General features: G+C 35.2%; 1 protein-coding gene and 1 long non-coding RNA gene across 4 annotated transcripts in view; both read left to right on the top strand.

Moving 5' to 3' along the window:
* LOC124630171 overlaps nt 1-25,844 on the top strand; it is a 162,900-nt gene that overhangs the window by 91,137 nt on the left and 45,919 nt on the right. For both annotated transcript variants that reach the window (XM_047163899.1, XM_047163900.1), the window contains exons 2-3: nt 2,511-2,753; nt 5,807-5,943. In XM_047163899.1, coding sequence (XP_047019855.1) covers nt 2,681-2,753; nt 5,807-5,943 — 210 coding nt within the window. In that variant the 5' untranslated portion in view covers nt 2,511-2,680. The remainder of the gene's footprint in view (nt 1-2,510; nt 2,754-5,806; nt 5,944-25,844) is intronic.
* Nucleotides 15,101-16,452, top strand: LOC124630172. Of its 2 annotated transcripts, none has more exons than XR_006984394.1 (3): nt 15,101-15,692; nt 15,781-15,968; nt 16,248-16,452. It is a non-coding gene; the product is annotated as an uncharacterized LOC124630172 (long non-coding RNA). The 2 variants fall into 2 exon arrangements; XR_006984395.1 differs by having other exon boundaries at nt 15,447-15,692; nt 15,820-15,968.

The raw sequence follows: 25,844 nt of genomic DNA, 5'->3' as shown, positions 1-25,844 counted from the left end.
CTTTATAATATAAATATAGATAAGTATATTTTCATCGGAGAGATATTGAAGTCTAAAGTGTAATCTAAAGCACGGCGCCGGCGGTGACATCAAAGCAAATTGCAATTTAATGGTGATATGATTTAACCTCGGGACCAGACCTTTACGAATGCAAATGATAGCGAGTGTGAACTCGGAGCATTTATTTTAATATTTTAATTTTATACTACTGTTTTATCACAAATTTTTGATAAATCCACTAAACCGCTACCTACTTTGATACGTACTATTATTATAAGAAAATGTAGTGCTGTTTTGTTTACTCGTGAAATATTTCTTTGTTAATTCCGAAGCTTAAACAAAAATGCTTATAGGTAAGTATATTATTCTAGGTAACTACTAAATGAAGACTTGACAGACAATAGGTAAATTATTTGCCGTAGTTTGCCAACTTTCTAAAAAAACATGGAGTTCCTCTATAAGAAAGCTGAAATTTGTAGGTCTATAATTATTAGAATCTCATTTTTCGAGCATTCTTGCATAGGTTTTTTTTTCAGAGCTAAAATATATCAATTTCAATGAACTTAGCTTAGTTTTCATTACAATTATTCATTGTAGGAATGTGTTAGGGTGTCTATAATTATCTAGTGCTAACCATTAAACATGTAACAGTTATGAAACGAGCCCACTGGGTCAGTTAGCTTCGTAAACGTGACAAAACCGCGTGGGCGGAGGCGGTCTGAAATAATGAATCTTCCTATTAGGAATTTCTTTATTAGATTATTAAAATTAGATTATTCTAGGATTTAATACGGATGAGCAGATGCTGTTTGGTTCATGAAATTGAAAAAAAACGATTTCGCACAAAATTGGAACGGAATCATTATCTAAATCTACGGTTTGCAAGATTACTTCAGTGTGATTCTATAAGACTTCACTCTAAACTTCGCATCTGAATCCGCCGTGAGTTACTACACTAGCGCTACTCTTGCGAGCGTGTTTGCGAGTTGAACTAAATTAAACTCGAGATTTTGACAGATAAAGTATGAGATGACTTTTAGAACGTTTTGAACCGAATGTGAAGTGAGAGTGAATAGCGAAGTGAAATGCGAGTTGTTGTCTGAATGTTATAGAATCGACGTACGTAGAAACATTGAACTTAATATTTTTCATTAATTAAAAACTCTTGTATTTTTTAAGTTTTACATTGATAGACCAGATACGCCAATAAAACAACTCAAAATTATTTCTCAAAGGCATTTTCGATCCACATGGGCCGCGCAACAAAATTCTCTCACACTACAAAAACATTAATTAACACAAGGAAAGTAATTAGCTAGGCAGTAACACCGTTTTCATGAACGAAATCTAGATAAAACTCGTAAAAGAACTAGGTATTATACTTACATTCTCTGAATAACTTCCACGATTTCAATTAACCGTTTTTTTCTACCTTTTATGTCGACCTAGACTGGGTTTAATTTGATCCCATTTTTTTCGCAAAGAGTGAAATGAAACGTATATTTCTCTAGGGGATGTTTAAACTGGGTTCATAGTAGTTTTATTTTGTTTTTTTTCTTGATGAATTATTCGTTTATTGGGATTAAAAAAATATCTTCTTGCTTGAATCATTTTTAAATTATAATATTAAAACATGAAATGTTAGTCGGTTTTGTCAATTAAACGACAGAGCGTAAACTTCAGAAATAGGTGCCTTCTCCTTGCATTTCAGTAAAAAGTATCAGATATTTCCTGGATAGTAGATGCTATATGTATACGATCATAAATGAATTACCAGTTAAACATTTTATGAAGGGTTTGGGATATTATAGTTTTATAGTTCGGCCATTTGGTACCTATAGTTCAATTTATCAACTTTTGAAAGTTACTGTTATAATTCACATTTTAACAATTCAATCTTTAATGAATGAATGATATGCCTTCAATAACTCTCTAATACAAATGTTATAGGTATATCTCGGGTCATTGCCTGTAACATGAACACATGCATACCACATACATTTGATTACTAAGCACATAAGTGTAAGTCCACCAGGTGTTAGCAACGACGCATAATTAGTCAGTAATATTAACTGTAACGAGAACCAGTGTACTTGGTGATTAGGGTTTATTGTTAATATTAAATAATAAGTACTAATTAAGATAAGGTTTTGTGACGTAAGAGTTCCGATAGCAAAATAGTTTAATAAGGTATTGTGAAAATGAGCAATTAAAATAATAATTTTCAACTGGTATTTTTCTATGTATTTTTTTTTTATTTTGCTTAAAAGTTTACTTCTAATGTGTTTTAAATTATCAAAATTCATGCGAATTAGGTGACATTATCAAATGTGAATAAAAATGCATATGATTTTATTGTGTTATTTTGACGTATGCGCGACAATCCAAGAATTTAAGATAGGCCCGATAAACTGATAAGACAGCACACATTTCTATTTGAACAAAGAATTTGCATAAAACAAAACATTTGTAATGTTCCAAATTTTATATATATCTTTCTTTTGTTTCAGGTGACATTTTCCAAGTTCGAAACGAAAAACGAAATCGAGTGATCTATCGGAATGACATAATTTGAATAGTTTTTCTTTATTCATGTTTGAATATGGATTCGTGTAGAACATTATAGTGAAAAGTGTTGGTTTCTGTGTGTTTGTGTTGAACTGAAGTGAAGTTAAATAAAATGGAAGCCAAAGAACGGAGAGGGAAGGTCGCGGCCATCGCTGCTGTTATGTTCATCGTATTTTGGTCGCAATGTGAGTATTTTACTATATTTTTCTTATTTTAACACTAATCTGTATCTTCAAATATCTAGGTAGGTAAGAATAGTGCCTGATTTCTTTCAACTAAGTAACTGATATTGAGTAACCGAAGTATTGTAACCGAATTTGTCGTTGATTTAATTAGAAAAGGAAACTAATGCCATTTATTACACAGAAAAGTACTTCTCAATATCAGTCTGTAAAAGATTGTTAAGAGATAGAATATGATTTTTCTTTCTGCAATATAAAAACTAAACCCAAAAATTTTATCTTATTCAGTCACTGTCATGCCTCATGACCGTTGCATTACTTTACGCTCCCAGCATTTTAATTTTAAAAACTTCAAAAAGAGAATGCAGTCTCAGATAAAAACCAATGAAACTGCCACCACAAGGCAAAAAAAAAACAAAATATGCATAATATTCCAATTACAAAAACGAGAACACAGATCTAGAATTGTAGACAAAACACTAGAACGAGTCTAGGTCACAAGCTTCCGCAATAACTCTCGGTTTCCGTCTAACCAGTGTACACCGGCTTTACGACATAAAGCTAAACGAGACATCTATTTTAGTTAAACATTAGAATTTTAGCGCTGGTCCCATTTTAGACGAGGTCAAAATGTATTCTAGTACCCAGAACTGTGGCGTTCGGTTTTAGTGCATTATTTTTATGGAAATTACACTGTGACGTGAATTAAACATTTTCATGTGCCTAGCTTCATGTGAATAAGGAGCTGACGAGAGCAGATCACATTCCCACGTAGGACCTGAGCTCTACGCACTACGGGTGGAAACTACCACCTGGATAAAATGGAGCCTTTAGCCTTCCTTGATAAATGAGCTATCTAATTATTTTTTTTCAAATTGGTCTCAATTCCTGGGATTAGCTCATTCAAAGAAACTCATAAATCTATAAAAACATGACACATAGCTTTTCAAAATTAATTGGCATGTAAAGCTACGTAAAATGTGAAACATACTCTGTCATCCAAATCCTTCCATAATTTGACTACCATTTCGGGAGTCATCATCATCCTCCGAGCCTTTTTCCCAACTATGTTAGGGTCGGCTTCCAGTCTAACCGGATGTAGCTGGGTACTAGTGCTTTACAAGGAGCGACTGCCCTGTCTGACCCCCTCATCCCAGTTACCCGGGCAACACAATACCCCTTGGTTAGACTGGTGTCAGACTTACTGGCTTCTGACTACCCGTAACGACTGCCAATGACTACCATTTCGGGAGCATACTGACAAATAATTGACAGTAACACGACAGCCATTGACAGATATAAGTACCATTGTTACTCTTATCTAACATCAAAAACTATAACTTAAGTAAGTTACATAAGTTTACATTCCAGTGGGTGTTTTAAATTCGCGCTCAAGTTCTCGACCAAGGTTGAAAACCAGACGGATGGTTTGTTTAGACTATTTGTTATTCCACGATTTGTTTTTGTTTTTGTACGAAACTGCGATCGGAATGTATATTCCTTCCTAATGATATAAATATGTATGGAAATAAATCTGGCTGTGTTGGTATGTAAAGTAGTTAGGAAAGATAATTTTTCAGCCGTTTCAAATACACGTAGGTAGGATTTTTACAATGACCCTATATTATGAAAAAGACATTCACATAGAATATTGTCCTTTGGAAGGCCATTAATATGTATATATTATGGCATTTCTTTAAAGATCTATACATTATTTGATTAGTAAACTCCGGAAAAGCTTCAAGAATAATAACATGTAAAAACCCTTTTTTTTCAATTGTAAGAAGACTACACTCGCAAAATAACAATGTAGCCTACATCAGAGGAATTTAATAATATTCCGTTATCGTACTTATAACATTACCTACATGTGATAAGCCCTACATTAAGCTTATCGGGTGAAATGAGGAATTTCCAATGAAAATTAATACGAAGTTCAGAGTGAATTCGCGGAAATAGCACGTAACTTATTGCAATGACCCAAGGATCCGGGCAGATAACAAAATAGCTTACAATATCTAACATGTTTAATGGTTTTGAGGTAAACAAGTACTGTTTCATTAAAATTTGGTAACATAATGCAACCATATAAAGTATTACACCTGCTCTAGCTGTGTCACGCGGTTTTACCCGCATTCCGGATAAACTTCTTCCCGTACCCGTAATATTCTTGTAGAGGAACCGGAATAAAACATAGCCTATGTTCAGCGCATAAAGTGTTTAGTGTAGTTCCCTAAGAGTATTACCACTTAATGTATAAGTAAGCTTTCGTAAATTAGTGACTTTCACTGAGCATTTCTCTTGTTCAATTTCCTTCATTTCTATAACAAAAATAACTGCACTCAACTACCTCAATACTATCCGAACTCTGCAACAAATGACTGCAATATTAAACCTTTTTAAATATAAAGTTATCTCATTTCGCAGTTAACGATACTCCATGCATGAAATAGATTCCCATTTGAACTAACTTCAGAAGTTAGTGTGAGTAGAACTGGTAATTATATCGCGCAGTTAAAACCGCACCTAACAGCTTATTTGAAACTCTATTGAAGTTTTGTAGAAGATAGTTTGAAAGTTAAGTCAAGTGAAGGAAAGTAAGATGTTCATTATTTCTCCTCATATTTTCTAAGACAAGGCATTTTTATAAAAACTCTAGTGTTAGGGTATAGACCTCAGAATATTCCACCTGCCAAAAATCTGGTTCAAATATGTGCCAGCCAAACCATACCAAAAGCAAATTATTGAGTATTTACTGTATGTAAGGAGAATGATGTTGATTACTTATGAAAGTTAAAAAGCGACCACGATCTTTCATCGATGTAATATCGACCTTAATAACTGATACGCACAACTTCACGAAATTCATTTGACTGGCCCAATGTTTTTAGTTACAAATTCACTCGTGAGTAAAGCGTACGTTCTCAGCACATATAACATTGATTAAAACCACACAGCTCCCCAAAACAACACTTGCATTCTTATTTCAAACCAAGCCCACATTTGACAGGCGATCCCCAATTGTTTTCCAAATCTAACGTCACTCATCCTTACAGGTAAAGGCGTGGAGGGGCAGAGAAACAACACTAAGATGTCATACGTATGTCCACCGAAGTTCATCCGACTGGGCCACAGCTGCTACTTCTTCAGTGAGGAGAAAGCCACGTGGCAGAATGCGCTCTTCGCTTGCACGGTAAGCATTTTAATACTAACTTGTAATAGGAAATTAGTATTCTTTATTAAGTGGACATAATTATGTTCGCGAATGACGGATAAACGGCGACGGAGGTGAAGGATATCGGTCACAAGCACGGACATGTTATGATAGGCAAATACGTTTGATGGGAACTATGCAAACTTTTTTTATAAACTACAAGCTTTGTTACAACGGGCTTCATCGTCTGCATTTGTTAAAACAATTTCTTTGTGTCCTCTAGACCTCTCAAATGAATAAAGTTTAAAAACCAACGACTTACATATAAGGTCTATTGGGCATCATTATTAAATTCTCTCGAGAATACACTTACGAGATAAAGAAAATAAACTAGTACTTATTGTATAAAAGTTCGAAAGTCGAAATCTTCTATCATTCATAATTAATCTTACTTAAAGGAGTGTTAGTCGAAAGATTTATTAATTAGTGCCAATTAACAGACACACAAAACATTATAAAAATACACTTAAAATAATTTATTCGATTGTATCTAGGTTAGTCTTAAAATAAATCTCCGTTATTTTGCTAAAAATATAATATCAACTTAAAATTCATCAAACGGACTACGAACCCAATCCCCCGAGATCTAAAAGCCATAATTAACAAGAAGAGCCATTAAGTACAAACTTAAGTAGATCACATAATAATTTTGTAACGGCCATCAAAACTTTATAATGTGGTCGAATCTTAATCTATACTAATATTGTAAAGCTGAAGAGTTTGTTTGTTTGTTTGTTTGAACGCGCTAATCTCAGGAACTACTGGTCCGATTTGAAAATTTCTTTCAGTGTTAGATAGCCCATTTATCGAGGAAGGCTATAGGCTACTTTTTTATCCCGGTACGGGAAGTAGTTCCCACGGGATGCGGGTGAAACTGCTGGCAGAAGCTAGTAACTTAATAAATATGGTAATTACTTTCCAAACGATACTGCTTTACATTCAATGGATTTAGTTCATTCCGTTCATTTAGTTCATTCAAATATGATTGACATAGATTGTGGATTGCGATTTCAGTATCCTTGCATTTTTGGAAGCATTTGTATATTGCTTCCATGAATATTGCGTAATATAATTTCGGAGAAAAACTTTCGATAATCCGCTCAGGATTATCATAATCTTATCATTTCATATTTGAGGACATGCATTTGTGAATTCCTGTAACACTTTATTCAGTAATGCTGCAGTTTAGTGCCTACATGTAGGTACGTGCCTAATATTTTACTACATTATGCAGAAAGTTCTAATATGTATAACTAAGCACCTACAATAGTTTTTACAGAACTAATCAGCTTGCCACAAAGGCTAATTTTCATTCCGTCCAAAACTAAAAACTCTTTTATGTATTGAAATAAAAAATATTTAATTAATTGATGGTTTGATTTATATAATTTCATTTATTTATCAGTTCGTTATACCACGAAGATCAAAATTGTACAGTTTTAGACTGGCCACAGTCGAAAGCAACCAGATGTAATATCGATTAAAGTTTTATACATTCCTGTGTCTATTTCTGACTTATGATCTCCTTTGATGGGTATGTTTGTAGCGGTATCGGTATTGGTTGTTCTTATGTAATTCATTGTACATTGATGTTAAAACTGGCTGCAGCAAATTAAAAAAAATACAAAGCTTTGTACCAAGGCATTTTAGGACTTTGGCTATTGTAGAAAAGTAAAAAGTAAAGTAATAACAAATTTCAATGCAATGCAAACTTTCTACTTCGCGACTTTCAAAACCCCGAGCATTTATTTATTTATTAAACATACACACACTATCATTACAGCATAGGTACTTACTGAAAGATTCTGCAAAAAGCATTCAGCAGCCTAAAGAAAACTCATTTAATTACAATCTTAAAAGTGTTTTTACTAAGCCAACATATTGTCTAGAAAGCCTTAGCAGAAATATTAACAGCTTGTTGACAAATAGATACTTTAGATAAAGACTTTCCTTCATATTATAGACGTAGTTTTAGTGGAACCAATAAAAATCATTTGAACAGCTAAACCATTCATAATAATAGCACAATTACTACCTATAGGGTGCTACAATACTCATAAAGGGTGTTTCACAACTGCCCGACAGTAGAAACTGCCTAGGCAATTCATTATACTGGCTAGATAGTCGTAAAACAGTAAGAAATAAAGCCAGCTAATAAATCGACACTAATGAAATGGCTAGCCCATTGTCTGAGCAATATTGTCTAAGCGGTTATCCTTGATAGTTCAATTTATAACGTCATCTACATTATATGCGTGCGAATGTTAGTTTCATTAAAATCTATAATATATCTATATGCATATATAAACTTGTAAAACCACCTAATTTTAGTGACCTGAGTGAATATTTATTATTATAAATTAGTAATGCAATTATCAATTTTGGACACCTATAATCATAATACCAATGTAAATAAAGGTAACAAATGCAAATGAAAAGTTTAAAAAGACGTAAAAAAAGCAATAAAAATAATAATCTACTTTTGCTATAAAAAATCAGAAAGACAAGATTGCTTAAAAGTTTAAAGATGCGCTAAAATCAAGTTTTATTACGAAATTCTCGTGTATCAGTTCAATGTACCCTAGCCTGATAAAATGGATTTTACTTACCTACTTTTTTCGTCTTGTATAATAATAAATTACCTATCGTTTTTATTTTATTTTTATATTTATGTTTGCATAATTTCAGCAACAAATGGCAGATAAAATATAATATGTCTCTATTATTTTTTTCCATGATATTTGGTGTCTGTGTAATTTGATATCAGAAACCGCAAAGCTGTAAAATACACTTTTTATGTTAGATAATGCAAATATCTTCATTGAGTCGTAAAGTCTTAATAACCAAATATTGTCTCACCGTCATCAGTCACACTTCAATGAGTGATCAAACTAAATAAATAAACAATATTAGTATTTGTAATATAATATTTAAAACGTACTTTGAGATTTTAGCAGTGCAAAAAAAAACTTTTTTTGTGAAAAAAAATGACCAAAACCAATTTTCTCATAGTTTTCTGCCCTCATCTACTCTAGCAAATAAACCTGACGATATAAGCTAAAACTACTATATTTTCCTGAGAAAAAAAGAAAACAACGTAAAAATATAAGTAAGACATTTTTATAACCCAAAAACTCAAACGAAGCCACGGGAACCACCTAGTTTCCCATAACAATTATACTAATTTCGCAGTCAACAAGTTGATTGGAATTTATGGGTAATAACTAAAGTGATGTGTCCTCCACACGTTGGCAACTGGCTGGAAGTGGCCGAGACCCTGACATTAAATTTTATCGGCCAGTATTAAGTGATAGCGCTAATTTAAGAAGGTCAGATGCGTGAATGTTAATGAAAATATCTTAGGCATTACGTCTGTTTTGTTTGTGTCATCTTTTTTTAATGTAGCAAAATATTCAGTTAAATGATTTTTTATAGTTTTTTTTTTTTTTTAATATTGTCGAAAGCTTTTGTTGTGTTGCACCATTTAACTATAATGGTAAGATAACAGAATCATTTTCAGTTGTCAAATCACTGATGGGCTGCCATTTCACGGTTATCTCTATAGTTAAATGGTGCAACTCACCGTTACTTATGTATTTAAATTCCACCCTGAAAATTATCAGAATTTTGGTACGTAACGAAAAAAATAATAATAAATCTTCTTCAGTAGTATATAGTAGCTTCGACGAGAGGAATTATTATAGTCCGCGCCAAATAAACGTGCAATAAAGTTTGTTCACCTCCTTCTACTAATGTATCCCAATATTCCAAAACGATACGAAAAAAATGTATGGGCAGTGTCGGTAACACGATCAAAACAAGTGTATCGTGGTAAGAGGCGTCCTTGTCGCAAAGGATTACAAACCTTTGGTCAAAAGTATGATCAGTCAGTAAAACTTTCCGAGTAGAGTACCTACACAAGTTGAGTAGTCTATCCCAAGCGCATTCCAAATTCGAAATGACGGAAGGACATTATTGCAAAATGGCGGACAGGTGATGCGCCCCTGACGGCAGGGCGGTTGAATGACCTTTATTGCAAGTTTATTTGGCGCGTACTATAATAAGATTTGAAATATTCTGTCTAAATCTGGTGCGTAAAAGCCTAGGGCGCGTTTTAGACCTCTGGCAACATTTAGTACTACCCATACCTACAATACTAAACACAAAAGTAAAAGCTAGTACCCATTAAAGTTAACTCTAGTCCAATGTGGGTTAACCGCAATGGTCTTATGGGGTCGATGTATTTGAACCCGTTTGTGTTCATGCGGGTAACTGTCCAGTCTATGCTATGGTTTAACATGGGTTAAATACATTGTTGTATTTCACATTTAATTTAGATAACTTCAAGGATACTTGATCTTCAATTGTGGAGCCATTTTATTAATTTATCTATTTTATGAGCTACATGTAGAAAGCATATCGACTATGTATTTCTATCGGGTGATTATAATAATATTTAATGCTCAATCCTTCTCCGTGTGAGAGGAGGCCGCAGCCCAGCAGTGGGACGATAAAAAGGCTGTAACAAATTATTATAATAGTATGTTAGTGGGACTAGTGTGGTAATATGTAGATATATGTATTCATATGTACATATGTTAAAATGCCTATACAGTAAGTATAATTTTGACTTAAACGGAATAGATATTTTTTTGTTCAAACTAGGCAAAATCGTATTAAAACCATGGAGTGGTTTTGAAGATCATACGAGCAATGTGATTAAGAACTGGAAACTATTAACCGTTATACACAACAAATAAACAAAAAACTTCTACAAAATCATCAATATTTTATCAATCACACTACTTATAGTTCGGCCATTCAGAGAATGCGTTCCTGACACGTCGCGATTGAACTGACGACGTAACTTTGCAATGGCGTTGCAGTTACGATAAAAATATTTTTGCTGGTTGTTTACCGTTTTAACAATTGAGGAGCATTAAAACAACATTATTATATCAATAATCAATGAATGTTATTACGTCGTCAGTTCAATCGCGACGTGTCAGGAACGCATTCTCTGAATGGCCGAACTATAGTAATGAGGCGTAAAATTATCCAGTTATAACAACAACAATATGTTTTAAACTTAGAGCGCATAGTAAAAAGTTTCAACGAACCGTTTGACTATGTAAATAAACATTATGGTATCAAATATTTGCCTGTTCCGTATTTGTTCGCGAACATTATGGGTGTATGTTTACTTAAGTTAATACATACATAGAATTATATACATAGAAGGCAAATCAGCAAATGTAAATAATCTTCTAACGCTGCGGGGACAATATTCCATCATTGTTAGAAATTGTCCCTTGAACAATATATTTTTCTTTTTGAGATAAAATATAACTATTTGTAAGTAAATAATGATGATATGTCACAAGTCTGGACATATATCAAATTATTTGACTTCATCTGCATATTTTATCCTTCTCCCAACTAGGTTTATTTTTGGCAAATATAGTTGCAATATCCTGGTTTTCTTTTGATAAAACAGCAGCTTATAAATCAAAAACATTGACTAGGGCATAATTCTAAAATCCTACACTATATTCTATAGGTAAGGTTACGAAAACCAAGTTACACGCGGTATTCTATCAATTGTAACTAAATGAACGTGGCTACTGCTGAGCCTTGCGAAATGCGATAAAATTGTTGAATGTCCAAGCGTAAATTCTTCGCCCACCTGCCTTAGTAATATTGCGGGTTCTAGTCCGTGAAAGTTCACACTGAATAATTGGTAACTAACTGCTTTACCATTTTAATAATTCAAACTCGCTTTTCAGAACGTCACAAAAAGGTGAGTTAAAGATTAGAAAAAAAAACTCTAACAAAGATAAACATTATTGTCATCACCAACCATAAACCTACGTTTCACTGTCAATGTGTCAAGACCTAGAAAACAAATGACACGTTAATGAACAACCACACGATTTTCAAAAGCTATAAGGTGACAATGTTTCATGAAATTGGAACGGAGGCCTAATATTTCGTACATGAAATGTAAATGGAGGCCTACTGTTTAGCAAGCAACACTCGCTTATTAGAACATCGGCTTATTAAACAAACAGACGGTGGCATCTTGTTAGTACATATTGCGTCACTCTCGTTTTTGGAATTGTACGAGAGATAGTAATAATTTGGCCAGCCTACTTTAAATTTATGAAGTAAGTTTATGGTACATAAGATATTCCTCATAGGAATATCTTAAGTTTCATCTATTGTTTGTGAAACCAGAAGTCATTAACTTTCTTGTACATAACTCGTACGCAAAATAAATTAGGGTAAACTCGTTAGAGATGGCCATAGTTTTATCTAGGCATAATAAAAAAAAGAAAAAGTGTTGTTACAATCAGTTTTTTATTCTTATCATAATTAGCAGTAATTAGTCTTATAAAAATCAATGACAAATATTTTTTTATAAGTCAAAAACATATTAAAAAACAATTTCTAAAAAAAAACAGAATTGGCCATCTCTCCCGGGGCATCAGGGTAAGTTGGCCATAGCTATACGGGATAGATGACCAGTACTTGACTTCCCTTTTCCCTTTCCTTTGCCCTGAAATTCAGCTCGTTTAGCTTCTTTTTTCTTCTTCTGTCCACATTTGGAGCACATATTATCAAACTCGGTACAGTTTACATGTACCCACCTTTCACAAATAAGACACTTTTTTTTATGTCGTCAAAAATCATCAAATGACCCCTCCCGCTGTGGGTTAGCAGCGGTGAGGGAGTGTCAGACTCTTAGAGCCTTACTACAAAAACTTTAAACCCTGTTTTACACCTGTCTAATAAAATTTTGGCTGCAAAATGAACCATATGTCAACGTCATAATTTGACATTTTTTTAGACAAGGCATAAACTGACGTTTAAAAGTTTTTGTGGTAAGACGGTTACTGACTAAAAACCATCGTGTTCCGTCATAGGCCTTTTATGTACCAGGGCCGCGGTATCTCTTTCGAACAACCCGCAGCCCCGGTAGTCCTTGGCCCTACTGGGCCCCGCTGGGGTTGCTGACATCTCTTTGAGGAGCGCGTGGAACAACGCGCGCCGTCGACACGAGTCTGTCGTCTAAGAAGACAGAGGGACGATGAGCTACCCGAACTCTCCGTCCACAGACCCACGCCTACGGTGGCCGGGAGTCATCTCGCGACACCCGGCGCCCGTGGTGTCTACCTGGTCCAGCGCGGTGGCCGGGATGACGGGCGCACTCTCTGGCGTTCCGCCTCCTCCTTCTCGAGCATGACCGCTTCGCAGAAGGAGGCGACGGCATCCCATTCCCTCTCGCCCCGGACCATGGCCTGAACCAGGGCCGGACGCGAGAGGTCGCCGCCGCCTAAAGCCTCGACGAGGACCCGGCGGTGCCCTTCCCACGCAGGGCACTCCTGGACTGTGTGGTCCACCGTGTCCTCGGGGCTGTCCGCACAGTGGTGACGCCCGGGCGCCTCCTCACGACCGATTCGATGCAGGTATCTCCCGAAACAACCGTGTCCGGTGAGGACCTGTGTCATGCGGTACGTGAGTGCGCCGTGACTCCTCCCGAGCCACTCCTCAAAGTCAAATAAGACACTGGAGCCACTCTTCCACGAGACGAGTTTTAAATTTAATTTTTCTGAGAAAAGCCATAGCCACTCGTGGTTGTTGAAGTGAAGATTCACAAAAAAAAATGGTTAAACCCAAAGATTCTTATCTTTGGACTGATACAAATAAGAATAGAAAACGGAAAGCTGTAAGGCGTATTAGCGAAAGCAGTTCTGATCTCAGTGAACCAGTATTGTGTGATACATCTGACGAAGAAGATAAAGAAAACGAAGCAGATAAATGCGCTGGATGATCCTGACGATGATGCTGACACTTATTTTCTCTGATACTTATTTGGCATCTGTAACAAAACATAAAACGCATTATTAGCACTTCAAATAACAAAAGATAATATGGCTATCTCAACCTGAATTTATGTGGCCATCTCTCCTTTTTGTGCGGGTGAGATGGCCATATCAAATTTTTGATTAAGTTAAACATTAGCAGGCGCCATTTTGAGGTTAGAATAGACGTTAACATTTGATAAACATAATAAACTAAGCAAACATTTAAAAAATGCAATAAAAAGTAGTACTACATGATGATATATGACCACACTATACAATTTTTGCAATACCCTGAAAAATAAAAGTTGATTTACTTACTTTTTAACATAAATACGCGCAGTAGCGTCGTCGCACTGTGTTCCCGAGCATGGCGTGCGGTGTACTGACTGCATTGTAGAGCCATCTAGCTATGCATGCCAAAAATAATTCGATTGGCCATCTCTCCCGTATGGCCATCTCTAACGAGTTTACCCTACAACCTTTCCTCTAAAATGTCACCTCTGCCAATAATAATCGTAAAAGTTTTTTCGCATAATCAGTTACAATTTTACGTACGTACCTAAATGTTAGTGATATGCATTATTGACCTATCAATCTGAGATCAAGACAAAATCACAACCAGAAGTTTAGCAGACCCGTGGATCATATCGACCAACATCTGTCTAGCCTCTTCGGAAATTGCGTTCGGCTGCTGACATGACATGGAGTGTTCGCCTATCTGACCTCCTCAACCCGGATCAGATGAATCAAAGCTATGAAAAGATTTACGTTGATATGCACTATTTAATTTTACTATATATTTTATTTTTTTAACAATAACATAAATATTTTCAGCTGTCAAGTCCCTAATTTGACCAATGGTCAGCAAGTATACGGCTGGTTATGGTCTTGGTTATCGTTACATAGTTATAGTTGAATGGTATAACTGGGTCTTAAACAAGAAACAAAAACACAGTCCATTATTCTAAGCTAAACGTTGTCCAAAGCCCATTGTGCATAGTGTTAGGATCTTCCCGCATAATGCATAATCGTGACGAGCTCGCACAATGGCCCAGCGGTCGCCACTATCGCGCACAATATTGTGGCCATCTCCCTTATTATCTACACGTCACTAGCAAGGAAAATACCAACCAATATTATTATAATAAATCGTCTTCTGAACGTGTAGAAATGGGGGCTTAGAAATAACAGATATTTTTGAGAGAGAGATATACGCGAAGGGTAGTGTTATCTCTTCCGTGCAAGCATGTATGTTACGGAAAACCTGCCATGCGATTCTGTAACAAACACATCATCGATGCTAACAACGACGAGTTCACAGATGTCGCATCGTAGACATCGCTTTTAAAAACAACGTTGATAAAAACCGTATTCGCTAAGCAAAAAAACTCGTCGACGATCTGACGAACAACGATGACGGCTAAGATGTTTACAGTGTTGCCAAAATTCCATTTAAAGTATAATCGAGAAAATCTCGACTAACGTTTTTTGGCGTTATTTCGACATTTTAAATCAATGTAAATGCATAATATGCATGTTTAAGACACATTCTATTCGTTATGCAACGAATAATTAATTAATTATATCATTTTCGATATAGAAAATAATGACTCAAATCTTTGACATTTGTTATAAGGTTATGTAGTATAATATATAGTCTGTGTCATTTCAAAACTTCAAAACCAAAACAAACATTTTGCTCATAACTAGATTATAAGTTTATTTATTTAAATACGAGAATCGAGATTTCAAAGCTCCAAATGGCTTTAAGCGGTCAAGTGGACTTTAAAAAAAGTTGTACCCATAGCCAACGGCATTCTACTTGTCCTGTGTTTTAGTTTGGTTCCAAAACTGTCGAAAGTAAGTACACAATACGTAACATTTATATTTTAATATACAATACAGTCTTTGTGAACTACGTCTATTAACTAAAATATTTATCTTTTAGTATCTCGCAATGCACTGCCTTCGTTGAGTCAGCTGGAAGAGCTAGTAAGCTTTTTGGAAAGCAAACCATGTTTGATTATGATGGGCCATGCTCGTACTGCGAATGCGAGCATGCATGCATGATCCGTAAACAACAGCCCTAAACAGTGAAGTAGTGGGTGTATGAAAATATTGGAGCAGTGGTGTAAGGTTAGTAAACAATAATCATTTATGAACCTATATAGTGTGTGTTTACCGTTGCATTGAATCATGGTAAGTATAGTAGGTACTCTTCTACATTATGTTTTGTATGTATTAGGTACTAAATTAGTATTGACAGCAGGCAAATACAATGACTTTACTCTATCCTTCAAATTCAATCATAAAGGCATTTGAAATTACAACTGAAAGTTAAACCACACCAAGCAAATAGTTGTTCTATTTATTTTATATATTAGGTACACCATATAAGTTTTGCTTGTGTTACAGTACTGGAAGGACAAAAAGGAGCAGTTCAGAGGAAGTCCAGTTCTATTGCAGCTGCGAGCCAACATGAAGAATTTGCCAGAACTCGGTGTAATCAAGTTAAAAATACATTCTATTATGCAAGGAGAATGTTTTGGAATCTGAATTTAAAAATAAATGCATATTCATTATAAAATACAAAATAATAAAAAGACATGATGAATTAAAATATTGTTTTATTAATTCATGATTACAGAAAAGTTCAGTATTTTTATAAAAATTACTTTGATACCTGCACACTATTGTGTAATGTTAAAAATGTTTATATTACTATTTAACATACACAGGTAAAATACATATGTATTGTTAGAAGGTGTCTACATAGTATTGTTTATTAAATAACTTTTAGCATGACATCCACTGTCCAAGTCACTGCTAGAGTCCAGCTTGCTTATCCACCGGGTCACAGTTGCTTCTTACCTACCTCGTACTTATCAATAATATCTGGATGGTTGATGGCATCTAATGTATATTGTTGAGTCCTTGAGGCAGATGCTTGTGAGACATTGTTCTTGTAATGTCACATAGCATTATTTGGTACTTAAATCCCACTATATAACAAAAAATTTGACAGTACCTGCAAAAGGTGGATGGACGGTAAGTTTTAGGCATCTATCCACTGTACTGTATGATGATTTATATTATATTGATTAAGTGTAATATATTGGTGCGGTTGCTAATTCCTCCTCGACGATTCGCCTTTGTTAGGAAAGGGGAAATCTCAGGAAATCTTCTTTCAACTGTCGAATCTGTTCTTCAGTCAATCTTATTATAGTTTCTATCAGTAGTTAGTGTTATATAGTAAATCCATAATACGTATCACGGAGGCCTGACTTCTTATTTATTTAATTATCATGATGTTTAGTTTCTTCCAACGAAAAATCATACAGGAAAGACGAACTGCCATCTAAAACATTAAAAATAGGCGCAAATGTCAAATCATCATAAAAACATATTTTCACATTGCAATTTATTAAATAACTTGTTTTACTTACATTTTAATCGCCTTCATCCAAGAAAACATCCACAATTTACAAGCTTTTCGGTTTGACAGATAAAATCGAAGGCGAAGGCGAGGTTGTCGTTGCAGGCGAGGATGTTTCGTGTTGCTGAATACCGATTTTCATACATTTGGCACCAAATGTTAGTTCTATGTCACGCCGTCAACATCGTTGAGGCGCTACGATCGCGCAATTTTAACTAATGAATACCGCCGAGTTTTCATCTGATGTAACAACGATGATTTCTTGGTTGTAAAGATGTTTTGCCTTAGTGAATCGCACCCCTGGTCTTGACATTACTGGTGTTGTGCGTGACATAAATCGTGTAGCATTTACATAGAAAACCGTTTATGGCAGTTCAGATTACACTCCAGGCTGAAATTATTTGCGCAGCCAAGTGTTTTCCATATCTAGACACACGGCAGTGTGTCCGCCAAGTTCGAGCAAAAAAAGCGACACACCGGCCGTGGGTTATATTACACGAACCATTTCGGGCCAAATTCGACCCCCCTATAACTCAAAATCTATTTTATTTACACATTTCAACTTACTTGGCAAGTTTTAATAGAAAATTAAATACTTGATTCATTGCGTTTAGTAGGTTTATAAGAAGGTGTGTGAAAACTTGCCAAGTGACATCATTAAAAAGTAACTATTTTTAACTGAGGTATGTGTATGTGTGCTGAAAATCGATCTCAGTGGCGTGCACTTGGAGAGGCCTATGTCCAGCAGTGGACTGCGATAGGCTGATGATGATGATGATGATGATGATGATGATGTGTATGGAACTTGGTACTTATTCAGATCTCACTTCTTTTATAGGCGAAGGATTTCCATATTATCGAACTTGGCAGCCTTTCACATTTTTGTTTTGGGTGGGATTCTATATTTCCTACCATGTAGTGTTTTTATGTATATATGTATCAAATAGTTTAGGTGTTAGAAATGAAATTCGAACCTACACAAACATTCAAGGCTAACGAATGAACAAAGTCAGTCTTTTGGCGTGTCGAATAACCACTAAAATCATATTACCGGCACAAAAAAAACGCCATACCTTACCTAGCACCCCTACCTATGAACATAATAGGTATCTATAATTTGGAGCACTTGACATTTCCATACGAATACTTTTGAAACGGAGCGATCACCTCAGGACCGTGAACTGGCAATATGATGCAAATTCGTCTTTACACGACTGTCGCAACCGATCACAACAATATGTCTTAAATAAACGAAATGTCAAACAAACTTATTGTTTTACAACGTATTGAAAGATGGAGGTTTTGTTCAGGGTAAAGCCAATAGGTACTTTCATTTTACTGTGCTTAGCCAGGCTTTAGCTTGGCTTTCATATCTAATGTGTGGCTCGGTGCCTCTTAAAATAAGAAAATATTTATTGAATTTTCATTCGAGTAAAAAACCAGAATGTACATATTATTAGAACTTTAAGCAATTGAATTATCAATCTATCACAAGAACATAAAACATAATTAGTAGTAGAATACATAAGTGCTGCTCACAATTACATCCATACTTAGTTTCAATTGGAAATATTGTTTTTTTTTCTAAAAAAAAAATATGTTCTTGTGATAGATTGTTTTTTTTTTAGAAAAAAAAAAACAAATAAATACACTGTGCAACTTTCAACACATTTCACTGTTTTTTACTAATTGCCATTCTTCATTCAAAAAAGTTGATTATTCTTAAAATAATGAAATATAATAGTAAAAATATTTGCCTGCCTAACCTATTCGTTCCGTAGACAATTAATGATGCGGGAATAATGAGGCATTTATTGTTTATTCCAAACACAGCACTTATGGTCTAGACTTTCGCGACCACTTTCCCTAACATAGACAGAAAGTCGCAGACTTAAATATTTGCTGCAATTTTTGTACAGGGTTGTCACATTCACATTACTTATGGTGGCTGAAATGCTTTTGAAAAATATATTTTGCGAAAAATTTGGTCTCCATTTTTTAAACCAGTCTCACGGTTTCATCTCCGTCCCAAGGGAACTTGTGCTAGGACCACTAAAACTCAGTGCAGCAGTTTCTGATCTTAGCGTCTAAGCAAAGATCAGAAACTGCTCAAGTAAATTCCCTCAAGTTAGGTTATTAAATTGCAAGATATTGCTAGTTTCTCTAACCTATCAACCTACAACTTTAAAGATAAATTTTATATTAACCTCTAGAGTAGTAAATGCAAATTTGTTAGCAATAATACGCGTGTTCACCTTTGTGCTACAAATAATCGGCGCGGGCGCTGGTCACGATCGATGCTTAGTTATTAGTTAAGTCAATATAAGCACCATTAAGCTGGGTACTCACTTAGAAGTGTAGCATGTAACGTATCAGATACGGTATCAACCTACAAGTGAGTACGGCTCGTCCACGGTCCTCACGAGCACACTGCGAGCCGCCTTTGTGTTCGCAGTGAAACCGCCACTCGGCGGGTCACTGCGAGCTTACACCGCTCCACGCGCGAGCGGCTCGCAGCGGGCTCGTGCCTACGTACTCACTTGATACCGTATCTGATACGTTACGTGCTACTCTGCTAAGTGAGTACCCAGCTTTAGACGCGTCTGCTCTCGGTAATGACTTCGCAATAAGTGATTCGAAATTAGAAGAGATTGTGTCTATGGTGTTGATAAGTTTATAATAATATAGTTTTGATTGGGGTGTCTTTAATTCTATCAGCGAACGAAAGAAGCAGATGGACTATAAGTCGATAACAAAATAGTTGGGAAAAGGCCAGGTAGATGACGAGTATAGCTGTTGGGCTAAGTGTGTTAGAGAATATAAAATGATCAGAATCAGCTAGAACCCAAGAAGAAATGATTCACCTACGTCTAGGTAGCTGAATCGCGGTAAATATAAACTAGCATGCACCTAGGAACAACAATCACTGCCATAATTGAATGCTAATAAATTCAAGTCAAACACCTAATTACCACAGCAAAACATCAATGCATAAAAACCGCTGGAAATAAACGGAATAATTAACAAAACATTTTAATGATGGCGCTTAACCGACATTAATATAAAAATACCAACATTCTATAAAACCATTGAATGGACAATAATTAAATTAATGAATGCAGTAATAAATAACACATACCAATGACAGTTTTCGCTGCAACAATGCAGTTTGACGCATATTTCCGTAATAAGTGTCCCGATTGTCTGTATGCAGGTCTGTATTGTATGTATCCACTATGGAAAGTAAACTTCGTAACACGGTCAAGGGAAATGCAGATTCCGGTTCTTTGGATTGTGAACTTAATTGTCAAGTTTTTGGAAAGGAATTTGGAAGGTTATTTTGTTAAAGAATTTGCTTGGAAAGGGCTAAGGTAAGGGACAAGATATTTTTGTTATTCGTGTTTAAACTGATCAAAAGCATATCTATCATGTGCCTTACCATCCCGTGTCAATAAAAGTACCCACGTCATGTATTTTTAGGAAACTTTATTTGTTCGATTGACTTTATACATAAAGTACTGATTTTCAGCCTTAACTAACTGAACAATATTCATTTAATTTTATAAAATCATTCCAAACGTATACATGAACCAGTTGCTCCATATTTTTCTTTTCTTACAACGAATATCTACAACCCTTTCAACTATCATACATATGTAACATCGCAAAAATGTGTATTTAACAAAAATAACATTATTTCTACCCTACATTCCTTACTCCACATTCCGCGCAACACTTCCGTCATATACCTATCATGATCGATTCCGTTTTGCTAAGAACAGTGATACGCACTTGGACCATTTAACTTATTGGAACCGCTTTCCACACAAATCTTTTGCGAAGAAGTCTGCCAATTTATTCCAGCCTTTGCATATTGACGGGTTTTACGAGCGGATTTTCAGCTTAATAACTTCCCTGTCCCATGAATCATATGTGATACACAGCAATTGTTTAACTATTGTGTCTGCATCGTGGACAGTGAAGTGGTTAATTTCATAGGGCAAATGTGGCTTGGAAGATTCACCAATAATGTGAAAAGGCTGTTATGCCTGGAGGCGATGCAACGCAACACACATCATTTCGCACGCACACGAAAAACACACATACATACAACTTTTGAGCAAAGGGCATGTGAATATAGTATGTAGCATGACAATGGCGTATCCAGTTGATTAAATTATCCAGGTATAATTGCGAACGTTTTTATCAGGTTCGTCTGACCGATATACACAGCTGGTATGTTCAAACATGTGTTTATTGGTCTTGTATAAACGCGTGTTACAATAAAGATGAGTTACCGTGACTGGGTTATGAGTGCTATTACTCGTTTTGTTTTGTTTGTGTTATTTTTGGAAGTTGTTAAGGGTATTTGTATGTTCTTAGAAATTTTAATTCTACTTAGCTTTCTTTTAATTGTCAGGCTTCTAACTATATTCCAGTACGCCTGACTGGTAAAACACAATACCTGTAGTTGTAAGGCAAGCCTCTAACTAAACTATAAATTTTAAAAGTTTTCTAGGTATGAATAATTTGATTCAATTCTTATTTTACTATCTTACGGGCGGCCAGTCCCAAAACGTTAGTTACAATTTATGAATGATATTGTTTTCACAATTTCGTATTCATTTAAAAAGTAGTAAAAAGTGTCTTGCGGTTTTTCCAACAATTTACACCTACCTTACATCATTGATAAGTAATTAAAACTCAGAAGTGAGCCAAGAACATTAAATAACCTGCATTCTGAAAGTTTTCTAAGAAAATTACTATCACGTAACGAAAAACAAGAAAATTCCTAGTATCAGTTTATTTACAGACAGAGATAGTTGATTATATCATTGAACGTTTTCTTTTAAATAGATTGGACCACCCCAATGCGCGTGGGCAAGGTAAAGGCGTCTGTGGCAGAGGTGCCAAACATTTTAGACATGGTTCTACTAATTAAAATTTTATCAATGAAATATTTCAACAAAAAACGTTTGAATCTTTTTTTTATTTTAACCTTGCTCTAGTTAGAACATATTATTTCCTGCTTCCAATGGTACCCGGTTTTTGTCATTATTGGTAAAAGCTCAGAATCTACTAAAGCGATTTGAATAATGCAGTCTTGAAAAGCGACACGGTTATATTTTACCCCGGTACGGGTAGTAGTTTCCACGAGGGCGAAACCGCGGGAAAACAGCTCTTCAGCAAATGAAAATAAGCAATTTGTAGCAGAAAATAGCCCTTCAATAAATAATTAAAGGTCTAATCATTAAAGGTTTTCCAATTACTATTCAAACCTACAATGTTGCGCGCCCCTGATCTACAGCGCTCGTGTTTACGTTATCTCTGGTTAAATTATTTCAGAGTGAGACACGTGGTCAGGCTGTTAGTTACATGTGCTGCAGTAATGTGCAGTAAGTGTATAGGTAGGTACCTATAGTATGCACCTACTTTGTATTGTAGGACCTACTTACATACAGTGGGCGTGTAAGTATTCTGAGCTTTGCTTAGCAATTCTATGATTGGCAAAGAGTACCCCTAAGATTGTTGCTTGCAGTTTTTAAGATCAAAGAGTTAGTAATGGCTTGCTACTATGGTCAACATTGCTAGATATTATACCTTGAAGTTCAGAAAAGTCTTTTATATTTTGTCTATGAAGTTACTAATAAGATAAGACTTTAAACTTTGTATCAAGTTTCTTTACTTCATGAAATTGCTCTCTTAAAGTATAAATGAAATGAAATGAAATGAAATGAAATGAAATCGTTTATTTTGCAAGTTGGACATAAAATCACTTTTACACGTCATTTTTAAGAACGCTGAGGTCGGCATTTCCTAATGACTGATCCCTGAGAAGAAATGCCGAAACAAACTCAAGGGTCATAGTCTCTTTTAAAGTCCAAACATGTTATAAATCAAATAATATTAGGTGTGAGTGTCACCATGTACGCGGTCTGGAATGGCCTTTTGAGGAAAGAGCCACATCAGGCTGGAGCTGACCAGTCCCAACAGACGGCACGCATGTATCAGTCGTCGTGTAGCTCAACCATATCTTAGGGAGCTCAACGACCTGTCACACGACGATACCAGATCTGCAGAACATTTGCGTAGGCCATTCAAAAATACTCAAACCCGCCAGACAGTATTTATGTTATAAGAATATATAATGTTGCTCGCATACACGATACTCACATTCACAATAATAATAAATAATAAAAAAAAATACAATTATAATATATAAATGTCAAAAAAAAATGTCATTAATAAAATGTTATCTGATGATAATAATATTTAAATGTCAAAAGAACAATACACAGGCATTTGAAAAGATATCACTCACTAAGCGAGCAGCTCATTCCCAAGCTTCTTTATCATTTAAATAATCAGATATTTTGTAATATCCTTTTTTCAAAAGTTTGGATTTTATATGATTTTTAAATTTCTTAATAGGTAAATCACGAACCGCTTTGGGAAGTTTATTGTAAAAGCGTATACATTGACCCATGAACGAGTTGCTTACTCTGTGGAGGCGAGTAGCATGTACAGCAAGATTATGTTTATTCCTAGTATTTATGCTATGAACATCAGACATTTGAACAAAGTTAGAAATGTTTTTACGAACGTACATTAAATTTTCAAAAATATATTGAGAGGCAACAGTCAGAATATTTATTTCTTTGAATTTCTCTCTGAGAGAAACTTTTGGACCCAGATTATAAATGGCTCGAACAGCTCTTTTCTGTAAAATAAATATAGTCTCAACATCTGCACAGTTTCCCCAAAGGAGTATCCCATACGTCATTGAACTATGAAAGTAACTAAAATAAACTATTCTGGCTGTGTCCACATCGGTGATTAGTCGGATCTTTTTAATAGCATAGGCGGCTGAACTAAGCCTTCCTGACAGTTTAACAATATATGGGCCCCATTGGAGTTTGGAATCAACGGTCAAACCAAGAAATACCGTTGACTCAACAGGCTTCAACTCTACTCCATTTAGTTGTACATTGGTTGGTAACTGCCTTACGTTTGGCGTTGAGAATTTAATTAACTTCGTTTTAGATTCATTTAAAAGAAGATTATTGACATTAAACCAATGAACAACCTTAGAGAGTGCATTGTTAACTTCGTCAAAATTGTCGAGTTGGCGCTTGATTTTAAAAACGAGTGAAGTATCATCGGCAAACAACACAATCTTGTGATTATCCCTTATGTGATAAGGAAGGTCATTAATATAAATAAGGAACAAAAAAGGGCCTAGAATTGAACCCTGTGGAACCCCCATGGTGACCGTGGATCCAGAAGACCTCTTACCGTTGACATCCACCCTCTGAATTCTATTATGCAAATAAGAAGTCAGAAGGTCAAGAGCCTTATTTTTAATACCATAGTGGTGAAGTTTCCTGATGAGTATATCATGGTGCACGCAATCAAAAGCCTTGGACAAGTCGCAGAAAATACCGAGCGCATCCTGCGAATCCTCCCAGGCCTCGAATATATTTTTAAGCAATTCCACGCCCGCATCCGTAGTAGAACGACCCTTGGTAAATCCAAATTGTCTTGTGTGCAACAAGTTGTTTTTATTAAAATGGCTCAACAATTGACGTAATATTAACTTCTCAAAAATTTTACTCAAAGTGGGTAAAATTGAAATTGGCCGAAAATTTGATGGATCGGTTGTACTACCAGATTTAAACAATGGGATTACTTTACTAAGTTTCATCAAGTCAGGAAAAACACCAGACGCAATACAAGAGTTGAACACAGTTGCTAAATAAGGTGAAATTATTTCAATTATCGATGAGATTATCTGAACTGACAATCCCCAAAGGTCAGCAGTCTTTTTTACATCGAGATTTTTATATGCTAGAATAATATCCTTAGAGCTAACAACTGCGAATTCAAAACTTTTGTCACATTCCGCAACACAATTTTTTAATATTGTAAAAGCCGAACTGGAAGAAGACATCAGAGTTCTGGTTGTTAAAATAGGGATATTGGTGAAAAATTTTTCAAACTCAGATGCTACCTCCGAGTCTGACTTAACGTCTACATTGTTTATTTTTAAGTGGAAGTCTCGATTCCGTACAGTGGATCGGCCTATTTCTGAATTAATTATATTCCAGGTGGTTTTTATTTTATTTCCAGAAGCTTTTATTTTTTGTTTTATGTGTATTGATTTTGCGGAGGTACATGCTCTTTTAAATATTTTTGAATAGTTTTTAACATACTGTTTAAATGTTTCATCTTGATTGAATGATCTTTCATAGTATAATTCAAACAACTTCTGTCTACTTTTGTAAATACCCGGCGTTGCCCAATCACTAAATGTTGCCTGATCACAGACAGATATGGACTTAGAGGTAAAAACTTTTTTAAATTCACAGTTAATTAAATTGAATAAAAGGCTATAAGCTTGATCAGGATTATCATGATAGGGCAATTCAGGCAGTTCTTCACACAAGTTATTTTTAAAATGTTCCAACCGATGTTTGTTTATAGGAATAAAACTTACATTTTTTCTCATAGCTCTGATAGTTTTCATAGGAAAGGTAACTAATTGACCAGAGTGATCAGAATCCAGCACATTTAAA

The sequence above is a fragment of the Helicoverpa zea genome, chromosome 5 (assembly GCF_022581195.2).
Source record: "Helicoverpa zea isolate HzStark_Cry1AcR chromosome 5, ilHelZeax1.1, whole genome shotgun sequence".
NCBI lineage: Eukaryota > Metazoa > Arthropoda > Insecta > Lepidoptera > Noctuidae > Helicoverpa > Helicoverpa zea.
Note: the sequence above shows the minus strand (reverse complement) of the source record. Positions and strands in the feature narration are given on the sequence as shown.